Below are 17972 nucleotides of genomic sequence, written 5' to 3'. Positions count from 1 at the left end.
GTAATCCACCAACTCCTGGCGGCTTCTCGTAACTGGTTAGACACCATTTTAACTCTCTGTTCATCTGTACAATCAATGTAAATCAAACAGTATTTCTATGTCATCAAACCAGTTTTCACAATCTTCAGACGTCTCGGTACCACTCAGGATCGGCGGCTGAAATACCTGAAATTCTTTCAACTGTATTTCCATCTGAGTTTCTGATACATCTATCTGTTCAGTCAAAGTACTACCTCGTTCTGGAACTCTTCTAGGAGGAATATCTGATAATCACAGATGTTAGTAGTAATAGGAGACAATTCCGTCTCAATCCCAATCCTGATCAGCTTACCCCTGATCAAGAATTGGTTCTGATCCAGTTTCAAATAATACATATTACCAAATGAACTCAGATATTCAGGTAACATGTAGCTTAATATACAGTAAAAACATACTGAAATCTTAGCATATACAATGTAATTTCAACATTATATTCAATCAGATGCTATGTAACTTCAAGCAATAACACATAACATCATGCTAGCACACACTATGTAATTCAACATTATAATCAATCACATGCTAGCAATTACATGCAAGAAAAGAAAACTCATTCTACCCCGCTCACTCTTCTCTATCTCAGTCTAAGGAACCTACTGTTCTAGGACCTAATGCTCTGATACCACCTGTTGTGGGGACCCGGACGCTAATTCATTCCTTAATCGTCTTCAGGAATAATTCAATCAATTATAATAAACATGGTCTAAATTTTTTTTTTAAATACAAAGCGGAAACGTAATGTAATTTAATTCAAATTACATATTAAACATAAACATACAAATTTTGTATTATTTACTAGAATTCAACTAGGTTCAACTATATCTCAGTGTTGAATCCTAAGTTGCTTCGAAGCCCGGATCTCCACGCTATCTAGTCCAGCCTCTTTCTCTTCTTGACCCTGATCATATCCCACCTATTGCCATGCACACATACAGACAAGACAACAGCCGGATAACTCCGGTGAGAATTACATTCTCAGTATAAATCATGTACACATGCAATCATAAAAATAATATAAAAGCATATAACAGATATGTCTAACATGTATTCAAATCAGAATATAAATCCATATCAAGAATAAATCATATTCTAAACATGTACCATCATCAGGAACATAAATCAATATGTACCATATTCAAGAACATAATCAACATGAATCAATATAACTGTCAATTAGACTCATGACGTCACATTTAAGACTAGCCTCAATCCTAGTCTAGGGATCCCGATTTTCAGAAGTCAGCATTCCCATATCGACCAACGGTAATAGAAAAGACTCCAGTTCTATCCACGTCGATAGGGTATCGATCACCAGTAATAGAAGAAATACCAATTCTATCCACATCGATATGGTATCGATCACCAGTAATAGAAGAAGCTCATATTCTATCCACATCGGTATAGTATCGATCACCAGTAATAGAAAGAACTCCGATTCTATCCACATCGATACGGTACCGATCACCAGTAATAGAAGAAGTTATGATTCTATCACATCGATACGGTACCGATCACCAGTAATAGAAGAAGCTCCAATTCTATCCACATCGATATAATATCGATCATCAGTAATAGAAGAAGTTATAATTATATCCACATCGATAGCCAAACATCCGGTGACAGACTTTGGCACAATCGCCAATACACTATCTTGTGACATCGTGCAATGTGCCCGTGGCGATCCCACCACTATCAGGCACTTCTGTCACAAGATTACTCGTCTAATACCTGCTGTCTATAAATCAAGAGAACAAGTACATCAATCAAATCAATATCATAAGGTAAAGTATGTGATTTAGGGAAACTCGAGCCAAACCTCACTCGAGTTGTGCAATCTCAACTCAACATTAATTTATACCTTTATCTTCTCGGTCCGACGAAGACGAAGTATTGAAGTCAACTCTGTCCATACCCAATATGATAATGACAATCGAATAGATACAATATCAGTACATGACTCAGTTCAAAACATGTTCTGATCAATACTCAAATCAAAACATAATCTGATCAATGCCAATCGACTTACGATACCACAATACCATCTAAATCAATACCGAATCTGATCAATATCAATCAACTGATGTTTCGACGGCATAATAATACAATCTCGATAACCCCGTCAATTTCAACATCACAGATATAATACCAGAACTCATAATCAATATCGGTGCAACTCATAATTTCAATAACAATACAAATCTGACATCGATTCTCAATCAAATCGACTCCAAAATTCATAACAATTACATAACCAGTCTATTCTTTAATCTGACTTCAGTTATACAATGTCTACTGTAGCAGAAACATCATATATGATTCCTATTCAATTCTGACAACATCATATTTTCAAACGACATCAAAACGTAACAAAACTTACGCCCAGTTGTAGCTGTCGTCGCTAGGAACTCGGTGCTGTACTTAGATTCAAAATCAGAAGGACGGATCACTCGTAAATCTCAAATCTCACGTCGAAGGAAAACTTTACTCTTTCTCCCTTGAATCCTCGGTAAGAATTGTAGGATATGTGTGTGTATATATATATATATATATATATATATATATACACACACACACACGTCGCACATACAAACCAAGTGGCAATCTTACGTTTTGCATGCCACGCGCATATGCGCGCCCAAAATCCGCGCATATGCGCCGGAAGCATTGTCCGGCTCCTGGACTACTCGCGCATATGCGCGAACTGACATCGCGCATATGCGCGAGACCTACTGTCTTCGCATATATCCCGCACATCGCCTCGCGCATATGCGCGATTCATCTCCGCGCATATGCGCGAGACTCTCTGGAGTTACTCGCATAGGCTTCGCAACTACTGGCGCATATGCGCGCCTCAATCCGGCGCATATGCGCCAAAGCTTCTGTTCCAAAACGTTGGCTACAGGACTACTCGCGCATATGCGCGCACTGACATCGCGCATATGCGCGAGACACCATTTCTCGGCGCGTGTGTCTCGGCATCCCTCGCGCATATGCGCGCCTCACCTCGGCGCATATGCGCGAGGTTCTCTGGACAAAGCATACTACAGCTCGCGCATATGCGCGCAATCTTCTGCCCAACTCGCGCATTACGTCGCGCATGTGCGCGAGTGGCACCTCCCTCGCACCTAATTCGTGTATTTTCTCGTCTGTCCCGGTCTGATCTGTTCCGTCTTTAATCACCTCAATTAATCAAGAAATCATCCCAGATTAATCTCAGATTACGGTAAATATATCCAAATCTGTTCAGATTACGGTAATCAAATTCTCGGGCCTTACACCCACTTTTTTTGTTGAATGTTTCTTGTTATTTATAAGCTCTCCATTGTTTTTTTTTGTGTTTGTGTGTGTGTAAAAATTTGCATATTTTAAAAAATATTGGTTATTTCGGTCACAATTTAAAAATCGGTTCGATTAATTCGGTTTCTATTACTATTTCAAGTGGTTCATTATTTGAAAATAAAATCAATTAAATCAGTTATAGATCTATTTGGTTCGATCGATAACCGAATAGACTGATTGCAATCATTTACTGATGGTAACTAATGTTACGAATACAACTAAAGTGTAATGTTGAAAATAATTGGAGAAAATATGGCAGGTTTTTTTTTAGTTATAGTTTGAATTTTGGATTCTTCCATTTCAATTTCAATGTGTGTAATTTTAATTTACTAAGCATGACACGTGTTCCTCAGTCCTGACCGATGACGAATCGACAAGGTGAAAGTTTTAAAATCTGTCCGTCCATTTTTTCTCTTATCAACGGCTGTAACTACTGATCCGCGTGCTTTAATTTCCCGTTCCACTTCAAATGGCCAATGATCCCATCTCTCTATATAAACTCCTGGAAGACTCGCCACCAAGTCACTTCCGCGTCGTTTTATGGCTGACAGCTTGCTATCATCGCAAAGCTAAGCTAGCACAGGAGCGCGAATCTTTTTCTTCACTACGATGGCGGGACGGGGAAAGACTCTTGGATCTGGTTCTGCCAAGAAGGCCCAGTCCAGAAGCAGCAAAGCGGGGCTCCAGTTTCCTGTTGGCCGTATCGCCCGATTCCTCAAGGCCGGCAAATATGCCGAACGTGTCGGTGCCGGAGCTCCAGTTTACCTCGCCGCGGTCCTCGAGTATCTCGCTGCCGAGGTTATTCATGCGAATATACAACATTTTGTTTTACCCCAATTATAGGGTTTTTGAGATTTGATTACCTGATTTTATGAATTATCAGATTGATCGATCTATTAACTGATATCAATTTTATTTATAAATATGCCGAGTTTGTTTTTGTTTCTTTTAAGGAAATTTATTTCTCTTCTATTTTTAAATCGTCGTCTGCTATAAATTACTTGCCTTCAGGAATCCCCGAATTAAAATTAATTGTTGTCTATCTTATGTGGGCGGAAATTCAGGTATTGGAACTGGCTGGAAACGCAGCAAGGGATAACAAGAAAACTAGAATTGTGCCCAGGCACATACAATTGGCCGTGAGAAACGACGAGGAACTAAGCAAACTTCTTGGTGACGTCACAATTGCCAATGGTGGTGTTATGCCCAATATTCACAACCTGTTACTTCCTAAGAAGGCCGGAGGATCATCCAAGCCCTCTGCTGATGAAGACTAGATCGATTTATTTCATGTTCCAAAAGATCAAACTTCTTGACCCCATGATGTCTCGTGCTGCAAGTTTTTCAGTAGTGAAATTTAAGTTCTGTCAGAAACTCACATTTGAATATTTTGGTTGTAGTCTGTGAAGGGATTGGATTTGTGAATATAAATCGAATGAACTGGAATCTATTTCATGCTTACTGCATCTTTTGAACGCTATTTTTTATGTTATATCGTAGTTAATAGAGCTCTGGATTATTCTTGTATCCCCCACTCTGTTCGTATCTACTTAACTATGTGACGAAATCTTGAGAAAGAGTTTACATAATTATAAATTCTCTGTTTTTGTGGCAGTAGTAAATACATGCGATGTCTGCAATCCAATTTACAACACATCATTTGACCATCTTTCTTCAACCATTTTCTTTAAAATTTGGTTTTATAGGTGGTCAGCAGTTTTGAACATTTGTGGCATTGAGCCTATCTTCTCCAGTTTCCTGTCAGCATTAGTCTTTATTTGGATGGTGTTAGCATAGTAATAATGGTAAAACTGTTGGTATTGTTCTGCTACAAACTTCAGAACGATTAAAATTTGTGGGAACCAAGAATGTTTTCAATTTCGTGAAGCTTGTTGAAATAGTTTATTTATTTAATAAACTAATATGAAAGGCCCATATTTTTAAAGAAAGGTAGACCACATTTGGAGTGCAACATATTCTTACTGTCCATTTTCGGACTTCTTGTTCAGCTCTGAAGTGAATGGGCTTGTCATGGACCGAAGGCTAAGGGTAGCTGGATTGATCAACAACTTGGTTTGCAGCCCATGAAAAAAGAAATGCAGCTTAAACGCATGGGACGAGGGAGTATCCATTTGTACGATAATAATACTCTCTACTCTCGTTGTCTTAACTCAAATGCCATACAAATCGGTTGACAGACAAAATATAATGACTAGTCTAATCTAATCTAATAAAAGGGTCAAGTAATTGACAAAGTGTTTTTGGATACCTAAGATTCATAAAACAACACGAAGGGTTGTTGAGTCACAAATTTTTACACCCCCACATGCGATTTAAGATTTTCCCATATGACGAATGAGTGAAAAAATCAACAATTTTAATATTTCTTGACCATCATTGTCGCCCTTCAACACTAATGTACCAATCGCAACAAATTCGAGTAGTTGGTATTTGAAGATATAATTCAATAACCAGACTTTTTATTAGCTCGACCGTCTACATCTACATTTATAGAAGCTTTCCTATTCTTCACACTTGGTCATGCAAGTGCCTTTTGAAAAAAAAGAGAGAAGAATCGATTTTACTTATTCATGAAGTATATGTAATGATGCTCTTCACTGCGTACATAATAATCGATTCACTTTATGTAGTAATTCAGACATCATCTTCGTGTCAATTTTTAATGCACAACTCTTTAATTTATTGCGATCTTGTTTTATGAATTGACAACATAAGTCTAGCAGTGAACATCAATAAATGACATCGAGATAGGTATGGATGGATGTCACTAAATAGGTGCAATGGCAGCTTCTGATTTGTTCCTTTTAGCGTTGATTGATTATAATATGCCAACGACTAACACCTATGTACTATTATTGGTTCATTCCATCCTACATGTAGGGGACACTACCCATGATAGAATCAAGGGTCCAAATTTAGCCACACATACATGAAGTCCACTAATTTTTTTAAAATCACATATGTGTGTGAATCTTGTCCATCCAAATCATGTGGAGACACTGCCTCCACATGTAACATCGACCTAACCACTATTATTTCTCTGTCCAGTTTCACCAGTGAAAAATTCTTGTCACCTGCAAAAAAAGATTATTATATCTAATTTAGATAATAATTATGTTTTATAATGAAAAAAAATCATGGGACTGGGAATAGGAGATTTTTCACACCAGTTGAATTCTTTTATTAAAAAAAATCATATGCTTGTTTTTTTACTTGTTCAGTATAGATATATATATACATATATATATTTCAAAATATAATACGCACGAGAACTCCAATAGAACTAATGTATTATACATGTTGTGTGTTTGTACAATATTATTTATAATTTATTTGATTTATATTTAAATAAAGATCAAAATACAATGATAAAAAATAATGTGATACTATACTGTAATTTTGATATACGAATTAAAAATAAATAAAAAAAGAAATGAAAAAAATATCGAAATATGTATTAAACCTATAATTTAATGTTTAGAAAACAAATATCTATCTGCTAAATTATAAGTTATTTGCTTTAAAATGTTAACACCTTATTAATATATATGTATTTTATCTTATAATAATTGAGAGGGTTAGAAAAACTGTTTCCCTCCTCTTCAATCTCAAAAAAAATATTTCTTTTTTCTACCATAATATTATTACATTTTTTTTATTGAAATTAAGTTGAATAAAAAAACAGAGATTTTATCATACACAACAATACATACAAACACACTAATTATAATATTTATATCAAATTATAAATATATAATATTTATATTATAAATTGATTAAACAATATTTTAAATATCAAATATTATGTTAAACATAATACGTATATCTTAATCGCTGATATATAATAATAATTATTAAATTAGATGTAATCAGTAGGGTAAAACGGAATTCGCAACGAATCTCTTTCAGAATACCGCCACTGTTGTTTTCAAAAAAATTCAAAAAACAATCCTCACAGAGATTCTCTCTCTTGCCGGATTTACTCTCTCTCTGTTGTTCTACCTCCTTTTGTCGGTGTATTGTGTTGCGCCTGGTTCCTGCAATTCCAAGCATACAGATTCTGGGCATAGCTTCGTTTGCAATTTACCACGACCCCACCAATCACTTAAATTCTCTTACTCTTATCCCTTTCATCACGCACTTTTTCGTACATATGGATTCAAAGAACCAGAACAAGCCTCCCAGTCCTACACATGTGAGTTAAACACTAATTACTCTTGCGATATGAAGTTCAACTTATAGCGGCTCACTTGAATCTGATGTAGATTTGGGAAAATGGGATATAATTGTGCTCACAAAAGTATGTTTGTGCTTCAATTTTAGTTTTACGAAATATTTTTTTCCTCTTGTTTTTATTGTGGGTGAAGAGAATCGATATTTTTTGGGGGATGAGTTATGATTCTATTTTTTCCTTGTTTAAATGTTGTGTTTAGGTTTCGGTGGATAAAAGGCGGAGGATCGGAAATTCAAAAATGGCACCGAACACAGGGGCACGGATACAAACTAGACACGCGTTTTCGGTGCTAAATGGGGGCCAAGATCTGCCTCCTAGTAGTGGGCCGCCAAGCAACTCTGGCTATGAATGTGGTGTAATTGAGTTCACAAAAGAGGATGTGGAGGCACTGCTTACTGAGAAACCGAGAATTAAAAACAAATATAACTATAAGGTACGGCCATTATTCATCAAAATTTGTTTTATAATTTGATCATTATTTTGTACCGCACATTATCTTATGTTACATGGTAGCGTAATGAAGTAACTGCGAACCTGCTTCAGATTTGAAAGCATCAATGAGTACACTTGTTTTTTAATCTGTATCTTTCTGTAGGAAAAAAGTGAGCAGATGCTTGAGATTATAAAACGTCTCAAGCAATGTATCCGGTGGTTCCAACAGCTTGAAGGAAATCATGTAGTAGAGCAGGATAAATTGAAGAATTTGTTGGAATTTGCTCACAAGAAATGCAATGACTTGGGTACGTGCGTGTGTTCTTTATTTGCTCGTCCAATGTTTTGATTTTGCGTAAGAATGTTACTCATTAAGAAATAAGTCAATCTATAGATTTAATTTTATAACGTGTTCCGTTTTGTTAATTTTGTCAGAGTTATTCATGAAGGCCAAGGAGGATGAATTTAATTTAATTATCACGGAGTTGAGAAAAAATTTGGAGTTTCTGCAAGAAAAATTTGCCAAGGAAGAAACGGATAAATTGGTAATGGATTTACGAATCACGAAATTATGAAAATGGCTTTTAGATATCAAAGTTGTGTTACATTTTATTAAATAACAAAATTACGAAATGCAATTACCAGGAAGCATTGGATTCTTTGACAAGAGAGAGAGAATCTCAACTTGCCGCTCAGAGATTGCAAGCTTCCCTCGCGGAAGATCTGAAGAGAGCGCAAGAAGACAATATCGGCGCAAACCAAAAGGTAAGTACTATGTAGAATAATTGGCAGTAGTATGTTTCCCATTGAGTTTTTTTAGATGTCAAAGTGAAAATGTTCTCGCTGTTGACTCTCTTTGCCTTCTACAGATACAATCATTGAATGATATGTACAAGAGGTTACAGGAGTATAACACAAGTTTACAGCAGTACAATAGCAGACTTCAATCCGAACTTCATGCAACAAATGATACGTTCAAGCAAGTTGAAAAGGAAAAGTCAGCTGTGATAGAAAATCTCAGCACTTTGAGGGGCCGTTATACATCTTTGCAAGAGCAGCTTACATCTTCTAAGGTACCTGTTTTTACCACTTGGTTTGATGATTTTTTTCTGTGGATCGGTATGACCTGTTGTTGCGTGATTTTCTGAGGGGTAGTGAATAATGATTTAGTCTGCCTACTTAATGATTTCATTCTTTGTTCTATTCTAGTCAATATGCATAACCTTTTGACGATACTTTATTTTAACATCTGATATTTTTTATGTTTAAGGTAGCAATTCTATTTCCCTGAAAAACAACGTCAAACATATCAAGTATTTTCCCTGAACCCTCACAACTATACAAAACTAACCCTTATGTACAATGCTAAGTACGTGAGTTATGTCTGTAACTGTTATTTTTTAACCTGATCGATTGTGCTTCACAATTTGTTTAAAAATATTGGCAGGTTGTTTTTTACGAGTTTACTAATACTTTTGCACTTGCACATGTGTCGTAATGTTTGATCCTGGAAGAAATTACAAGATGAGGCTGTGAAACAGAAAGAAGCACTAGGTAGTGAAGTTGCTTGTTTGAGAAGTGATCTGCAACAAGTAAGAGATGATCGGGACCGTCGATTGTTGCAATTGAGTGCTTTAACAGAGGAAGTAGAAAAATATAAAGAAAGTACTGGAAAATACTTTGCGCAGTTGGATGCAATGGAGGCATCAGCAAATAATCTTGAGGTTTCGATTTTCATACATTGTTGCTTATTTTATATCTAAAATGCAAATTTTACAAAATTTTATTTTATAAGTCTACATGCATGGCTCAAAGTGAGGAAAATAAACGATTACAAGAGCAACTAGCTTTGGTGCAGAAGGAATTTCAGGTTTAGTTTTGATAATATAATTTTTTTCAATCTTGATACAGAATTGTAGCTACTGTAGAGTTGCATACCGTTTGCTAATCCTGGTGTAATACGTTCATCTGATCTCACGAGTCATTTTACCAGATTTCTGACTTATCGGCAATGGAATCAAGACGTGAATTTGAGGAGCAAAAGACTTTAATTCTCCAGCTGCAGAATCGACTAGCTGATGCTGATTTGAAAATTTTCGAAGGAGAGAAACTTCGTAAAAAACTACATAACACAATTTTGGTATTAGATTTGCAAACATTACTATTTCAATTTATCCTACTAGTTTTTTGTTAGACGTTAGTTTCTTCTTTGTTTTAGTGAAATAATTTAATCATTTAACTAAGTGAGATTATTTTAACAAGATCCTTTTGTTAACACAGGAGTTAAAAGGAAATATCCGTGTATTTTGTCGGGTGAGACCACTGTTAGCTGATGAGCCTACATCTGACAACAAAATTTTATTATTCCCAGCAACAATGGAATCACAGGGTCGAAGCATTGACTTATGCCAAAATGGTGAGTCTTCATTGTTGAACAATTGTAAACTGTCTTGCCCTAACTATCCTTCATACTTTTCCCGATATCTCTCCTAATTTATTATCGTTTTTATTTTCTTCCAAGGGCAAAAGCATTCTTTCTCTTATGATAAAGTTTTTATGGCTGATGCATCCCAAGAGGATGTTTTTATAGAGATATCACAGCTAGTCCAGAGTGCCTTGGATGGTTATAAGGTTTTTATTACCCACTGCTCTCCATTACATGTAATTTATCCTTATATAGAACGCGTGTGATACGTTAATGGCCTTACGATAAAAGTTGAATTTATAACTTTTGCAAAATTTGAGGACTATTGAACTTAAATTTAGTTTGAGACTGCAAGCTTTTCCTGTTTCTAGAGAGTTTATTGATTGCTCATGATATGATTATGGGGATTTTATATGTTGGACCTCCTTAAGAAGCAGCGAGCTGAACAAGCAAATTTTATTTTAGTTGTTTGCTATTTGTAATGATTAAATCTGTGTGAAGAATGATTTGTTTTTGGTTGTCAGTGAAGTTAATTCAACAAAATGATAAAAAGAAACTTTTGATCAGGTATGTATTTTTGCCTACGGACAAACAGGTTCGGGCAAAACTTATACAATGATGGGCACACCGGGAATCCAGGATCATAAAGGTTTGATCCCGCGATCACTGGAGCAAGTGTTTGAGACTAGGCAAATTCTTCAATCTCAAGGATGGAAGTATGAGATGCAAGTGAGTAATTTGTTTACATTGTTGCATCTTCTTTAAAAGATGTGTAACGTGTTCAAATTAATTACTTTGCAGGTGTCAATGCTTGAAATATATAATGAAACAATACGAGATTTGTTGGCACCAAATAGATCAGGTTTTGATGCATCACGACTAGACAATGCTGGAAAGCAATATGCCATCAAGCATGATGTAAATGGCAACACCAGTGTCTCTGATCTTACAATTGTGGATGTTCGAAGCAGCAGAGAGGTTTCCTATCTTTTAGAGTGCGCTGCACAAAGCAGGTAAAACCCCTTCACTTTTATGTTTAATAGGCCTTGATAACTTGGAAATGAATCGTCACTCTCAAGTGGTTCTGACATTTAGTTTTTCATGTGTCATAATTTTTAAATAGTAACTTTAGGTGGTGAAATGGATGAAAATTACTAACATGATTTTAGGATTCCCTTACACCATATGATCTTTGGATTATTCAATTAGAGTCACTCCAAGAGGTTGATCTTTTCCTTCTTTTTGAAATTCTTTTTGTTGTTCTTTTCCAGGTCTGTAGGGAAAACTCAAATGAATGAACAGTCTTCAAGGAGTCATTTTGTCTTCACCTTGCGAATAGTGGGTGTTAATGAGGTATTTGCACCTGCCTTAGTGATTCCAAACTTTGGTTTTCAACTTACATGGCTTCAAATCATAAATTGTATTCTTTTGTATTTTTAGGGCATCGATCAACAAGTTCAAGGTGTGCTGAATTTAATTGACCTGGCTGGTAGTGAGCGTCTATCTAAAAGTGGTTCCACTGGGGATAGACTAAAAGAAACACAGGTGTAACCGAGCAACAATTATCTTTATTTTTTTTCAAGTTTTATGGCTTGATCTTGACTGATTTACCTTTTTATGACTATGTATATTTATATATATCAGGCCATCAACAAGAGCCTTTCATCTCTAAGCGATGTCATTTTTGCCTTGGCTAAAAAGGAGGAGCATATACCGTTTAGGAATTCCAAACTCACCTATCTTCTCCAGGTAATTTGTGCCCAAATATGGATGCTACCTGGAGGGAATTACCACAGATTTTTAAGGCCCAAATATTTTTTGGCCATGTGGGGTTTTATGCCTTTTTATGTGGTTACATTGTTTTTTCTTTTTCTCTAGCCTTGCTTAGGTGGAGATTCAAAGACCTTGATGTTTGTCAACGTTTCACCAGATCCTTCATCTACGGGTGAATCTCTATGTTCACTTCGTTTTGCAGCAAGGGTTAATGCTTGTGAAATTGGCATTCCAAGGAGACAAACCAATATAAGAACTACAGACTCTCGTCTGAGCATCGGCTAGGTAATCGATTGATCGATTACATTGTCAGGAAATTGAGTGTTTATTTATGAAAATTTGTGGCATTTGAGGCTTTTTTTAACATGACGACGGCTGAAGGCGCCTTTAACAACCAACAGTTGCTTCTAATTTGTATAGTGTAAGGAGTACAATACTTGGGTATGTAACCAGCTACAGCCCCGATGGTCTAAGCCCTGCTTTCACTGATTTGAGTTGTATCCGATTATATACCTCTGTAGTTTGTAGCGATAACTTATAATTACCAATGCTTTCTAGCATCTCACATTCAAATGTAAACTCATGTTTTCTTGAACTCTATTTCTTGCCAAGAAAGCATGAGATTTGAGTTTTTATTTTTGCATGTTTTTAAGCTTTGAGGATGGTAGATTGAAATGAGCTTTCGAGAATTAAAATTAGATTTGGCTAGTGGGCAGCAAGGCGTGATTTAGGAAGTTGCTTTGTGTATGCTCACCAGTAAGTAAACAAACACCTTCATTTTTAAAAAGAAAAAGAATTATTGATGTCCTCACTTCTTTACTTTTTTTGTATGGATTCCACACATCACTTTCCACAATGCCATCATATAATTGTTTTGATAGTTGAAATTCTGTTCTCGTTTTTTTTAAAAAAATTTTCTGGTGACACAACACCAATAAATAAAAACTACCAAAAGCGGGCATAGGATATGTATGCATCTAATGAGGTCAGAGCAATAAATCAATTATGGTGGAGATAAAAAGAGTCGGTCGGTGTTTCTCTCATTCGGTGTGTATGTATGTATAAGATGTTCGCGCGAACATCTCACTAAAAATAGTGATTGATCTCTTATTTTTTTATTTTGAAATAAGATATTCGCGCAAACGTCTTATACAAAAACAAATTAATGTAACATAAACTCACTCGATAAAATGCAACAATAATTGAACATCGCTCAATTCTTGAAAAGTTTGCGATTGTGAACTTTAAAATTCATTTCTAAAAATCAATACTTTTTTTTATTATTAATTACTGTCTCGTTTTAATTTTCTTCTTTAAAGACTGATAAACATTTCACATGGCAAAATTCTATGCAGTTTGACTATTGAAATGAAATTTATCTTCTTGCAACATAAGAAGAACATAATCTTTTCTTAATTTATCGATATACCTTTTTACCTTCATTAATACTCTGAATTTTTTTTTAAAAAAACCTAACATTAACTCATTTTTTGGCCATACATAATAATGGGAAATAAACTAATATTTATCCTTTCTTCTCTCGTAGTTTTAGATCAAATTAGTGGAAACTCATGAATGCAAAATATCATGAGGACACAATTATCACATTAAAATGGAAAAAAAAAAATAGATTTTGTTTATAATTTTTATATAAACAATCTATGATCTGACGAAGATGCCAAATAAAATATATACACTAGCTGAGTTGTTCCATATATAAGCAACTTCCCAATTTAGAACTATCGCTAAGACTTGGGATGTGACACACCGACCCTTAGGGAATAATGGCGATGTCATCTTGTTGATGCTGACAGCATGTCATCAAAATTTTGTTTAATTGCCTTTTTTTTCCATTTTCAATTTACTCTATTCTGAAACAATAGCATTCTAAACTAAGTGTGGGTATGATATGGTATATCGTACCGAACTATGGTATCATATACCGTATCGAAAATATCGGTATGGAATTTTTACATACCGATACCGGAAATTCGGTATACCGCACATTCGGTATATCGAATTTTCGGTATGAAAAAAGTTCATACCGGTACCGTACCGATACCGAAAATTTTAAAAAAAATTTCGCTATACCGAACTTAAATTTTAAAAAAATAATAATAAAAAATTATTTTCGGTATTTCGGTAATATTCTGTACCGATACCCCGATTTTTTCGGTAAGTTCGGTATTTTTTTGGTATTTCGGTATTTCGGTATTTTTTTCCACCCCTATTCTCAACCACAACAACAAAAACAAATGTTCTCACAGATCGTATTTTGTAAAACAGATATCTTATTTGGATCATCCAAGAAAAAGTATTAATTTTTATACTAAGAGTATTACTTTTTATTGTGAGACCGTCTCACAAGAGACCTATTCTAAATTTGTATTAATAAGTTTCGATCAAAAACTTATAACTTATCAATATCTTAAGTTTGAGATTAGAAAAAATTATAATCTAAAAAATTAATGATTTAAGAATTTTTAACTCTTGTGTTATTAAAAGGAGACCGCATAATTATTGACTTTTTTTTCTATGTCATAACATAGATTTATATATCGTATCGCCGTCACATGATTGATTGTTTTATAAATAGAACGAGTCCAATGACGATGATGATTGTAGAATTGAGTTTGTTGAAAACCATGTAAGACAATAATTACAAAAATCAAATGTTTAAAATTATATAAGGATTCATTGGTTCTTATATTTTGTCTTTTATCATCTCAACTTAGCGTGGATTTTCTTTCTTGGAAAAAAATCATTCTAGTTCGTTTGGGATGGCACGAGTAGAAAATACAAGGCGACAATGATTGAGCATCATTTTCCCAAAGGCATCAGAACCACAAGTCTCAAATCCTTCTTTCATCACCATTCACAAATAGCAACCAAACACCTCAGCATTTAACCCAATTTATTTACCAAAATTGGATAACCAGCCAAAGGACAACCAAGACAATTTGCCTCATTTATTGATTTTTTTTTTTTTTTTTTATATATAAAGAACTTGATATTTGGTTTTTTAAATTATTATAACTTAAATATTTTCAATGTAACTAATTAAAATCGAAGTCGACTAAATATGTAATGTAAAATTGTTTTAAAGTAATATCATTTTAACCATTGCTCAAAGTGAGTGGAGACAATAGTGCGTCGCCACTTGCTGCGTCTGATTCCCATGGGGAATCTTTTTTTATTATTAGAGTAATTTTGTTGTGAAACGGTCTCTTGAATCTTTATCTGTGAGATAGATATTCACAATAAAAATTAATACTCTTAGGATAAAAAATAATACTTTTCCATAGATGACACAAATAAGATATTCGTCTCACAAAATACGACCCGTGATATCGTCTCACACAAATTTTTCGTTTATTGTTATTATTATTATTTTTTTGTTAGAAGTCCCAAATAGCTTTTGATTGTTAACCCGAAAATGTATAATAGTTAACTATTAAAAAATCATTTCCGAGTTGGATTTCCAATTTCCTCTTTGGACTCACGTGAGAATCCATTTTCTTCTCAAATCATTTCCGCAGACGCCCAATCAATCCCCTCGCGTCCATCAAAACCTTTTTTCTTTGTTGGAATCTATTTCTTTCAAGGGTTTCCCCTCTTACTGGCTGCTGATCGGAAATGGTTTCTCCGGAGAACACGAATTGGCTTTACGATTATGGGTTTGAGGATATCCCTGTTCTCGATACCAATTTATCTGCTCCGAATTCTGGGTTTTCTTGGTCCGTGCAAGCCTTGAACGGCTCATCGAATGTCGGGTACTTCAAGATTATGACTCGTTTGTTCTCGTAATCAATAAAGATTTGTTCTTTGGCGAGTTTTCATTTCATTTATGTCAATCATGCACCTAAGAATTTTTCGGACGAGGTGGGATAGATTTCAATATTTGTAATAATTAGACATGAAATTTTAGTACTTTGGGTCTGAGGGGGTGACCCAATGGTTCCATTATCGGCATAGTTGTATTTGTCTTTTTACGAGTATTTATCGGGGTTCATTTATTTGTTAGGATACATGGAGAATTTTCTTTGTATGTTGAGTATTTACTGGGAAATTCATTTCTTAGATGGATTTGAGTGAAACCAATTGTTATATGAATTACTTTAAGTCTAATAATCCATTTAGATTGTTATATTGTGTGAGAGTAAGATGCTGTGTGGTTTTTGCTTGAAATTTCGATGGACGGTGATGGTCTTTTTTCTTTATAACATGAGAATGTTGAGTACCTAGCCCGTTGTTGTAATTGATTGCTTTGTTATGGTTCCGACTATTTATACACAGCTGCATCAGTCTTGTTTTGTTGTACATCTTTTATTTCCTTTCCATTTTCAGGCAGTAAGCAATATCCATCACTGTTCTAATGTTATTTATATTTTGATATTATCTGGTTCTAGTGTGGAAACTGATGGCGGCTCATTTGAAGAATCGGGGGTTCAGAAGGAAACTGGCTCAAAAAAGAGGTATGATAAAGTTTGGCTTTTGTTGAAAAGAAAGGAGGTGGCCAGTTCCACTCTGTATCCTAATTTTGAATTTGTAAAACTATATTGATGTTTAATTGGTCAAGTCTTTATCTCTCAAGACCGGTCTATGGTTGTCTCACTTGTTTTACTCTTCAAAGATCTCGAACTGAATTGTGTACTCCATCAAGCTCCAAGGCATGCAGAGAAAAACAACGGAGGGATCGGCTAAACGACAAGTAATCACTTGCCCTTTTGTGTTTCCATATTCGCTCTATGTTTTACTCTTCGGTGACTTAATTGTGCACCTATTAGGTTTGTGGAATTGGGCGCTGTCCTAGAGCCTGGTAGACCTGTGAAAACAGACAAGGCTGCTATTTTGGTTGATGCTGTTCGAATGGTGACTCTGCTGAGAGGTGAAGCTCAGAAGCTGAAAGACTCGAATTCAAATCTCCACGAGAAGATTAAGGAGCTTAAGGTAGGACAGGGATTTCTCATCTTTCACTTTGCATGTGAATCCTTATCAATTTCATGATCCAAGGATAATTTTAGCTGATTAGACGCTTACTATTTAGAAAGAAGTAATTATCTATGTTTTCTGCGTTTCACCGTGTTGACTTGCTGATAGGGATCGTGGACTTTGAGATGTAATCAATCTTATTCTGTTTTCTTCTGTGTTTTGCTTTTGAGAATAGGCTGAAAAAAATGAGCTACGGGATGAAAAGCAAAGGTTAAAGGCTGAAAAGGAGAAGCTAGAGCAGCAACTCAAGACGACAAATGTGCCCCAACCTGGCTTTTTACCAGCTCCTCCCCCCATTCCTGCCACATTTGCTGCTCAAAACCAAGCCATTGGCAACAAATTGGTGCCCATCATCAGTTACCCTGGGGTCGCGATGTGGCAGTTCATGCCACCTGCAGCTGTTGATACTTCTCAGGACCATGTCCTTCGCCCCCCGGTTGCCTAAGTTGGCAATGGTATCCTGCAATGGTGCCATCCGAGTCATGGTCCAATTGTTGAAATCATTTGTCTATGTTATCGTTTAGTTTTTGCTGAACCTTCTCTGCCTGGGACCTCATGGATAATTGGGACAATCGCTATTGTCTTAACTTTAATTTAGTCTGTTCTGGTCTCTACTTGTAAACTTGAGTAAATCTGTTATGTTGCATTTACATTTTCATAAAAATTCTCCCGCTCCAGCTAAACGCATCCTCAAAGTCTGAGAAATTGCTTGTGGAT

At 35.4% G+C, this 17972-nt stretch overlaps 3 protein-coding genes across 4 annotated transcripts; all 3 read left to right on the top strand.

Moving 5' to 3' along the window:
- Window positions 1-3863: 3863 nt before the first annotated feature.
- LOC142519213 (histone H2A.6) lies at window positions 3864-4839 on the top strand. The gene is made up of 2 exons (XM_075622154.1): window positions 3864-4176; window positions 4443-4839. Exons 1-2 carry the CDS (start codon window positions 3988-3990, stop codon window positions 4653-4655), a joined length of 402 nt encoding a protein of 133 aa, XP_075478269.1. The 5' UTR covers window positions 3864-3987; the 3' UTR covers window positions 4656-4839.
- Window positions 4840-7280: 2441 nt separating this feature from the next.
- Window positions 7281-12898, top strand: LOC142518840 (kinesin-like protein KIN-14N). 2 transcript variants are annotated; one of them, XM_075621666.1, is made up of 17 exons: window positions 7281-7594; window positions 7833-8066; window positions 8229-8373; window positions 8501-8610; window positions 8711-8830; window positions 8935-9138; window positions 9580-9789; window positions 9861-9935; window positions 10059-10205; window positions 10346-10481; window positions 10587-10696; window positions 11058-11219; window positions 11292-11503; window positions 11762-11843; window positions 11931-12035; window positions 12135-12239; window positions 12369-12898. In XM_075621666.1, the coding sequence occupies exons 1-17, from the start codon at window positions 7553-7555 to the stop codon at window positions 12546-12548; spliced, it is 2379 nt and encodes a 792-aa protein (XP_075477781.1). In that variant the 5' UTR covers window positions 7281-7552; the 3' UTR covers window positions 12549-12898. The 2 variants fall into 2 exon arrangements, with proteins under 2 accessions (XP_075477781.1, XP_075477782.1); XM_075621667.1 differs by having other exon boundaries at window positions 7281-7699.
- Window positions 12899-15734: 2836 nt separating this feature from the next.
- Window positions 15735-17938, top strand: LOC142519362 (transcription factor ILR3-like). The gene is made up of 5 exons (XM_075622356.1): window positions 15735-16036; window positions 16673-16738; window positions 16897-16974; window positions 17051-17213; window positions 17431-17938. The coding sequence occupies exons 1-5, from the start codon at window positions 15900-15902 to the stop codon at window positions 17698-17700; spliced, it is 714 nt and encodes a 237-aa protein (XP_075478471.1). The 5' UTR covers window positions 15735-15899; the 3' UTR covers window positions 17701-17938.
- The last annotated feature ends 34 nt before the right edge of the window (window positions 17939-17972 follow it).

This window comes from Primulina tabacum, chromosome 11 (genome assembly GCF_025594145.1).
Source record: "Primulina tabacum isolate GXHZ01 chromosome 11, ASM2559414v2, whole genome shotgun sequence".
Taxonomy (NCBI): domain Eukaryota; kingdom Viridiplantae; phylum Streptophyta; class Magnoliopsida; order Lamiales; family Gesneriaceae; genus Primulina; species Primulina tabacum.
Note: the sequence above shows the minus strand (reverse complement) of the source record. Positions and strands in the feature narration are given on the sequence as shown.